Source organism: Fibroporia radiculosa (assembly GCF_000313525.1).
Source record: "Fibroporia radiculosa TFFH 294 genomic supercontigs, scaffold16799, whole genome shotgun sequence".
Classification (NCBI taxonomy): Eukaryota; Fungi; Basidiomycota; class Agaricomycetes; order Polyporales; family Fibroporiaceae; genus Fibroporia; species Fibroporia radiculosa.
In genome coordinates this window covers 17,544-26,181 of record NW_012133494.1, presented here as the reverse complement: position 1 = coordinate 26,181, position 8,638 = coordinate 17,544, and the positions used below count along the sequence as shown (strand labels likewise).

Below are 8,638 nucleotides of genomic sequence, written 5' to 3'. Positions count from 1 at the left end.
AAGTCGATGATCGTCGCAGCGTCATTCTTGGTCAAAACGTTGGGTTCGTGAAGGTCTCCGAACACAAGATCGGACGAATACAGCAACTCGATCGCTTTGTTGACCTGTTCAAATTGGTGTTTGGAGAGGGAGCTCCTCGGCGGCCCTTCCTCAATAAAGCCCACCACGATCATGTATCATCCGCTATACAGTGGTGATCGCGGATCCTCTGTACCAGCGTAGTGCAGAAATGGTGCCATTTGACGATCAGCCAGGATACGGTGAGCCTGTGCATTATATGTTGACACAAACTTCACAACCACGAGATGACCAGAGTAGTCAAGCTTCGCCTTGTATAGTAGTTTTCAGGGATAACTTGGCGCAAGGCGTGCCAAATACGTGAACGTCGTCGGCTCAAATTCTTGAATAAACGGAAAGGGGCCACATGTCGACGCGGGCAGAAGAGACTTGGTTCGAGAGATCGATAGTAGGTTTCGAGGGTGAAAATGGCGGTCTTCAAGGCAGCAAAGAGTCGCGATACATAGAGCAGTTCGGCCTCGGCGAAAGAGTCGCCACCAAGCCAGACATACTGCGTTAGACGTTGGACGACCGCCTTTCGAAGGTAGATACCACCAAAGACACTCAGCCATGGACCTGCAATCCCTAGCAGGACGCTAGGGCAGTAGCATCTAGCTCTGAGGGCATTTTCTAGTAGAGTCATCAATTAGCTCTGTATAGATACGTACCTGACCTACTTACGAGGTTCTCCTGCCCAGTATTTGAGATAAGAAAGACTACACTGGTTGTAGGGATCCGCGTTGGCCGTTCCCAATTTATTCTTGATCTCTCGTACTGCCACATATGCTGTCGGACCGCCACATGTTTGTAGTATCACCCCGTCGCTTTTGACACCTTGTCCCTCCACGATAGAGAATCGGCGCCCGAGGAGAGCAAACAAAGGCACATCGATCGCTGTAATCCGCTCGTCCTTGGTGTTATAAAGACCAGCGGAGGCTTTAAAAAGGGCTTTGATAGAAGTATACGTCCCTTCGTCGGCATGAAAGCGCTCTGGACTGTTCATGGCGGCATGGAAAGAATTGAAAACAAGATGGAAGAGGCCAATGGGAGGACCAAACTGATCATATGGGCGACCATTGAGGACTGGCCATTTCTCTTGCTCGTTCTTAAATGCCAGCATTGCTGCAGCTGAAGAAGGGAGAAGAGCTGTACGGGCCATCGCAGCATCATGTTCTTGATCTAAGCTCAATGTCGTAAATGCATATAAGAATAAGTGTATCTCATTCTCACCTTCGTAGAACTTCCGACGCTTCGCGGTGCCTTCATCTCCCTCATGCTTTCGCTTAATATCCAATGAGACTGTGTTCCATGAATCCGTCGGGCCAATAAGACCATGCAGTCACTTACCGTCGTCGGATATTTCAATAACAATGCTGGGTTGCTCACTCGCAGATAAATCTTTGAATGCCTCAAACAGCGTTTGTTTATGGGCTAGGAGTTGATCCTCTGCCACACTATCAGGGGTCTCCTGAAGTACAAGTCTGTCCGTAGCAATCTTGAAGATGCGGTAGCAGAGTAAATTGGCTTCAACGCAACCTTTCATTCGTTCATAGATCCAACCTATGAGCGACAAGACACTCTCATCTTACCGGATCCGAATTGGAAAGCCAGCCTGAGGAATTCCGCCTCGCATCTGGCGGGCAACGTCCAAAAAACCACAGACAAGAATCCATGTGATCCTCTGGCGAATGCGATACATATATCGTAGAAAGTCGCCGCGAACATCGCAAGGGTGATTATAATTGGGAGAGGATGAAATGATTGAAGGTCTCGTCATCACAGAAAATGGCACCAGACATGTTGTAAAGAGCAAGCGTGGCAGTGTCCACATCGTGGAGAGCTCTCCTCCTTTATGACGCGACTGAGGTCAGCGACATTCTTTGTTTTTGCAATGCCGATGGGAAAAGAGAATTTAAAAGCTTCGCCCCACACCAGGTAGTTAAGCGTGAGGGTGTCCGACATAGTTCGTGACAGTTCTTCCGAAAAGCGAGAAGGTGCTGGGAAACTAAGTGAGGATTCCGTGCAGATGGTGTTCCGACCCATATGGTGCTACATAGCGAAGTCGTAGCGGGAAAAAACCTGAAGCTTGCCTTTGTAACGGCGTCGTCAGCCACTACGGGCTGGCACTTGATGGCATGTTTCGATACTCACGGCCCCAATGATGCAGGTTCATAATCCTGATGAATCCTAAATGGCTTAATGACCTAGAGGTGACACTCCATGGCCACGGCCAGGCAGCCGACATATTTAGACCAACATCCTTCGCGCATAAGGAAGTTGCTAAGCATTCCAGGCTCTAGCGAACACGCGCGAGCCGGCTAGAAGCGTCAACACGCAACTGTGCTGCCACGGTGCTGCAACTGGAATGCGCTCCATAACAAGCAAAGGAAACGACGCAGTAGAATGGATACAGCGTAAACTAAACCAACAGCACTAGCCCCGACAGCGTATGATGATATAAATTACATGTACACTATTGCAATGCAGGTGCGCGCCCACACCATTTCCCGCTAGCCCCAACAGAACCCAAACCCATCCAGATCCGAATTTACAGACTGAACACAGGATATATGGCAACTACAGCCGCCATGGTGAACACTATGATGAACTTGGCTGCGTTGGAGGCTGGGGCGGCGCTTCAGGCGGAGGCGGAACTGGCTCTAGCTCGGTAGGCTTCTCCCAGGTCGCGGGCACGCGCCAACGCTGGCCTTGCCATGTGCGGAACGCCGTCGCGACCTCCGCATCGCCGTTGACCACGTCGTCATTGATGCAGAGGAACGCGGCGTCTTTGTTCTTCTCAATCCTATTCAGGACGGACCAAGCCTGCTTCGGGCTCGTGAGGCGCTCAAACATGGATGGGGTAGTTCCTGTCAGACGCAGATGAATGCAATCACCAGAGGAGAGGAAACAGACGTGCGCACCGATTACGTAGCGGTATCGCTGAAGAAGCTGCAAGGCCCATGTACGCACCATTTGGAAACGCGCGGCGCTCATGACCGCACGAAGCGAAAAATCCCCATCCTCCCATTTGCCAGCGAGCGGAAGATGCGGAATTTCCCCAGGAGTCGAGAGAAAGGGAACCTTACCAGCAATCGAGGACAGCATCCGATCTGGAGGCGGAAGAAAAGCAGAGAGGCCAAGCGGCCCGCTTGAGCGCACGAGAGCAGAGATGACTGTCACAAAGGGTGAGATACGATTGTCTTGTAGCCAGGGATTAGCTTACCACAATCGCCGCATTTCGGGTTACCAAATGCGACATTTTTGAACACATCGCTCGCCTTCGAGTGGCCGGCAAAACACTCGTCATAACTGATGAAACACCTCGGCAAGTTTCGTTCAGGTATATCAGGCGTGAAAGCGGGGAATTTGGGCTGCCCGATAACCCCTAGCGTCGCATAGGCAAACCCGTCCATGGAGGCTATCAGGACGCAGCATTGGTTAGCATCCAGTGGAGAATATAGTCAGACAGATGCGCGATATACTCACAGAATACATACGTGGTCTTCCCTAAACCATCCTTCACGCCCGACTGTATCAGTGTCGCATTTATCCTCTCCGTTTCCAGCGTCTCCCTCCTCCCGGCTTGAACGTTCAGTTCCCGCTTCTTGCCTTCCGCAACCTCCCACGTCCCGCCAAGTTCCTCCCACGCGCGGCGCGCCTCCGCCTCTCTCCATTCGTCGTTGAGCCCGCCCACGCGCGCAACAGCCCACGTCCACAGCAGCGCCTCTCGCGCACGCTCGACGACAAAGTGCGTGTGGAGGAAGAGCGTGTTGATATCCCCCGGGCTCCCAGGGCCTGCAGTCTCGCGAAAGGCGTGCGACGCCGCGCGAGAGAAGGCATCGGGCCACATTTGCTCGACCTCGGCGAGGAGTGCGGAGGAGACGGTCTTCGCTTCGTGCACGACATATGGCCGGTGTCGCCGGCCGAAGCGCTCGCCTGTAATGGCGACGGATGAGGTGAGAGAAGGACAATGTGGAGGGGCAGACGTACTGAGCAGGTAGTTGGATTCACCCATACTGCGCCATTCGCCTTGCATTCGGGCGGTGGGCTTGACCGGCGAAACGAGAAGATCGGACTGCAGGTGAAGGACAATACCATATGCTGTTATTTGTGTTAAGGGATAACTTTATATTGTATAAGGTGTTTCATACCAGACGTATAGAAGGACGCTGGGCTCATTGGCCTTGCGAGATAAAGATCGTCGTTCTGTGCAGAGTGTGTAAACGGAGAAAGCATTCAAGGAGTGATGCAAAACATACCATGTATATGCTATAGATGGCGTGAATATGTGTGTATGATGTATTGAGCAGGAGAAAACTCACAAATTATCAGAAATGGCTCCTACGTGTCCTAGCTGCGACTCTATCGCGAGACTGTACTGATTGATTACATGTCAAATAGGTAACCACCAAATGGAATACGCACCTATTGAAGTTCGTCCGGTCGTACGGTCGGAAGATCTCTGCATGGTGCACAAGTTGGAGTGATACGTCACCGTCCAGCCAGCCTTCCGTGGTCTGTTTAGACAAGTCTAGCCACTGTGGGACCTGTCCGAGGCGCCATGAGGCCGAGAACGCGAGGTTCGGTGTCGTTGCAGGAATGGGGAAGTCGGATGTAAGGAGGAAGAAATGCCCAGCATAGTCGCGAAAGTTGGCAAGCACCGAACGCATGGAATGTCGCAGCTCATCGTGGTCGCGATAGAGCCTGGCCTGTGTACTAGAAGTTGCAGGACGCCATGGGTTGGTCGGACCATAAGACGCCTGGACGTCCATCTTAGCCTGCTGCTCAAGAGGATCGGAGCCATTCACCCAGGTCCATAAGAGATCGAGCTTAGGTGGCAGCGGAGAGGAGCACGCATCACCATGCACGTAGTAAGCATCCAGACACGTAGCGGGAAGATCTAGGACAGGCTTAACCAGGGTGCTCTGCGATGTCGGCGGTGGCGATGGGACACGAAAAGGGAGGTAGGAGGTTGGCAGGGAAGGGATGGCATCTATAGGGAAAATCAGTTCGAGATCTTCGAGGTCTCCGTCTATGTCCCTGAAGCTGTACTTGAGCAGGTAAAAGAGGGTGAAGACCGAGGTGGTGAAGAGTGCGGCATAGAGGACGCGTCTGCGTAGGCAGAAGGTAGTGGTGAGTTCGGTGACAGCATTTCTCGGGGACGTGAAGGGATACTGGACGAGGGGAATATAGTTGGAGGAGCGGATGCGCATGGCCGCGCACGAGCATGGAGAGAGCGACAAGAAAGCACGGTGGAGTGAAAGAATGGAATGGACCTAAAGAGCCGGGTGCTGTCCCCAGATGACGGAGCCGCCGCAGCAGGACGCCCGGCAGATACAATCTGTAACGACCGTCAGATGGGCGGGACCGCTCTTAAACGCTGATGCACACCGCCCGCCGTGAGCAGGAGCTGTCGGGGGAAAGAGCAAGTCGTGTGCGCTGCTCCTGTCGCCGTCAGCCACAGCGAGCACACCCCCAAACGCAACGACCAGCCCGATCATCACTGCCGAATATAGCCAGCCTCGCAAGTCGGTTGCATTCGGACTCAGGCACACGCTGACTAAGCACTCAGATCTATTCGTCGTTATCAGATACTACGCACTGCGCAGCAAACGTCGCACGACCTTATGCATTCGCCACCTCCGACCGTGCTCAGAACTACACAACCCACGCGCGCCATTCCCAGCTTATCTAAATGTGCGGGATACATTCCCGCTTTTTGGTTGGCTGTGTGCTTTGGGTGGTGCTGGGAAGTCGCCGTACTGGTATGCCACCGCACCTGACAAGGCATCATGTCAGCACCACTTCGACACGGCCCCAGGACAGACAAAACACACCTTTCTTGAGCTTCTTCTTCCGACTGCTTTGCTCTTCCGCCTCTGGCTCAGAGCCCTCGTCCAGAATGTTCGACACCGCGCCATAATCAAACGGCATCACGTCCTCCGCGCCTGGTGTCTCCGACCCATCGGCCTTGCCTTTACCCTTTCCGACCCTCTTTCGCTTCTGTGGCTTGGCCTGGCCTACAACCACGATGGAATCATCCACGACTGCGCTATTGGCCTGCTGACGTTGCGCAGCAGGCACAAAGGGGATTTCATCCGCACTCGTCCCTTTCTCGGAGCTTGTCCTGCGTTCGTCCGAGTCGGGGCCCGGAGCGGTCCGAGCACCAGACGACGATCCGGCTGCCGAAGAAGGCGCAGTGGCTGCGAGTTTAGGCACAGACGGCGCGATCACCAGAGTTCCGTGAATGCGTGCGACCACTTCAAGGAATCGTGCTTGGTCTGAGGTCCGGCTTCTTGGCTGAAAATTTATTAGACCAACAATTGAATGCATAGCATACGAGGGAACTTACTGGCGGTGCATTGCCTAACAGCGCACTCCTAGGCGCAGCACATTCAGTCGTGTGCTTGATATTCACTCGCGTCACAAGAGTATCTCCGAAGAGGCTTGAAGAGATGGTGGCGGCCGGGGGACGAGAGACTGCGGATGTGATAAGGCAAGGACAGGACCATAGTTAGTTTTTTTAATTAAAAAAAAAGATCACGTCTCAAAAGGTACAATATAACATACCATGAGACCAGAGTGAGGTCCGAGCACTGTCAGCCGCGAGGTTTGTCGCCAACGACGCATTCTTATCAATTTGCATGTCATCGTCTGCTATAGTCAAGCCATCCGCTGCTGCGAGGACGTTTGTCTTCGCCTCCTCCGCTACTGTCATCGATACCGGTGCAACACTAGCGATAGCTGCACGTATAGCATCCAACAGCTCCTTCGATCGACGACGAATAACAGGAGGCACAGGATGCAAGAGAGATAGCAGGGCGGCCATATCAGCCGGAGGTCGCTCCGCAAGGACGAACAGATAATGATTCGGGAGAACATATCTCCAGAACGACAGTCAGCCTTGAACTGGCGACGTCAAGATACCAACTCACCTAGTGCTCTCGTCCTCTTCCCGTGCGATCCTGTCCCGCCACGCATGGACACCCCGGTAAATTGTGCGCTGAACCGCGTACGGTCCACCCTCAGGGGCGCCCGCCATGAGCACGCCCTTGTTCCATTTGCGCGCGAGGGTGTCCCATCCGCCTGGACCAGCACCGCTGTCTGCATCGTATATTTCTTTTTCATACACTCGGAGGGCAGTATCCTCAGAACGTGAGAGCACTTCGCGGACGAGTGCATGGGCCTGGTTCGTAGGGTGAGAGGATGGGCTTGTGACCACAGCGGAGGGGGACTGGGAGCGGGAATGAGGCCGCGACTGCGCGCGGTCGATGAGTGCGTTACGTAAATTGTCATAGATGAAAAGCAAGAAATGTGTGTCGGAACGAGCGTAGGCAAGCATTTCCTCAGGCAAAGGTCTTAAAACATATTAGTCAAACTCCGATAGACAACAAGTCTTGACGGACCTAATGCGCCAGTCCGCTAGCTGGTATCGCTTATCAGCAGTGAAGTCACAGTACATCTCCAAGAGGGTTGCTAGGCTGTGTCTGGGAAATTCTAGGGCGAAGATCAGCGAGTGGAAAAGTAGAAGGGAACCAGAAACTATACCCAATATTTTAGATGCATGGTACGTATCGAAGAGATTGACGATATAAAGATTGAAATCCTGTTGCAGCCAGATGATATCGCTCTCTGCACCATGCAATACCTTGATGATGCGCTATCAGTACTTCGATGGGACGCAAAGCGCCTTGAAATACCTTCACAATCGCTGGGTCCGTGAGCACCTCGTTCAACGCCTCCATCTCATCCCTAACAGCAAGCGCGTCAACTACCCAATCCTCGTCACGAGTGCTGATCTGCATAAGGCACACAAACCCGCTATACGTGCGATAGCTGTGATGCTCGAGATCCACTGCGATCTCGCGCGCGGATCGGAGCTTGTCCAACATGTTCGTGAATGCAGCCGAGTCATTCACCCAGGTGAAAGGCGTGTCGGCGAAAGAGCGCGGAGAGATTGGCGGAGATTGGGTGAACATTCGTGAAGGGTAGGAAATGTGCTTGATCTCGTAGCGGTATGGGTGAAGACTGAACAAAGTTGTTTGTCTAGAACGGAACGGGAAGCCAGGACTGTACGCACACGTTAAGCGCAGGAGCACCTTCGCTGTTTTCCTCTCGGAAGATGTAACCTAGCGGTACCTGGGCATTATACTTATGTTGAAGTGTGGGCTTCCATAGTGTGTGATAACTGTTGTCTACTTTGTGCCTGAATTGCAGTTGTGGCTTGGGGAGATTGGAAGCGTGCTGCAGCGCTGGATCAAGTCGGCCTTGGGGTGCGTTTGACTTCTTTGCCTGAAGCTCTCTGAGAGTGATTGGTAGTCACACGGTTGAAAATAGCTGACCTTCGAAGCAACGGGCTGGATAGGGTTCACAGCGATGGCAGGAGGCTTTGAGCGTCCCAGAAACTCGTCCAAACAAATATCCTAACAGAAGCGTATGAATATTCGCTCTTCGAGAGCAGAACTACGGGCAAAGGAGCATTCCTTACGGCTCGTTCAAGGAGCTGATCCATAGGGTCCACGACCAGCGCGTGGAAATTATCCACTACATCATCTTGGCTCTCTAGTCGGCCCTTCCCCTT

General features: G+C 53.0%; 3 protein-coding genes across 3 annotated transcripts; all 3 read right to left on the bottom strand.

Annotated features, from left to right (window-relative positions):
- Positions 1–292: 292 nt before the first annotated feature.
- On the bottom strand, positions 293–1,600 carry FIBRA_07833 (uncharacterized protein; the record flags this gene model as incomplete). The annotated part of the gene is made up of 4 exons (XM_012329498.1): positions 293–687; positions 739–1,236; positions 1,288–1,356; positions 1,405–1,600. 4 exons carry the CDS (start codon positions 1,598–1,600, stop codon positions 293–295), a joined length of 1,158 nt encoding a protein of 385 aa, XP_012184888.1.
- Positions 1,601–2,655: 1,055 nt separating this feature from the next.
- Positions 2,656–5,270, bottom strand: FIBRA_07832 (uncharacterized protein; the record flags this gene model as incomplete). Its single annotated transcript, XM_012329497.1, has 9 exons — positions 2,656–2,924; positions 2,979–3,230; positions 3,281–3,475; positions 3,544–3,993; positions 4,048–4,158; positions 4,209–4,263; positions 4,317–4,326; positions 4,380–4,430; positions 4,483–5,270. 9 exons carry the CDS (start codon positions 5,268–5,270, stop codon positions 2,656–2,658), a joined length of 2,181 nt encoding a protein of 726 aa, XP_012184887.1.
- A 474-nt stretch (positions 5,271–5,744) lies between these two features.
- FIBRA_07831 (uncharacterized protein) lies at positions 5,745–8,569 on the bottom strand (the record flags this gene model as incomplete). The annotated part of the gene is made up of 11 exons (XM_012329496.1): positions 5,745–5,836; positions 5,895–6,357; positions 6,410–6,537; positions 6,628–6,941; positions 6,993–7,415; positions 7,464–7,554; positions 7,606–7,705; positions 7,758–8,085; positions 8,138–8,349; positions 8,400–8,480; positions 8,546–8,569. The coding sequence occupies 11 exons, from the start codon at positions 8,567–8,569 to the stop codon at positions 5,745–5,747; spliced, it is 2,256 nt and encodes a 751-aa protein (XP_012184886.1).
- Positions 8,570–8,638: the final 69 nt, after the last annotated feature.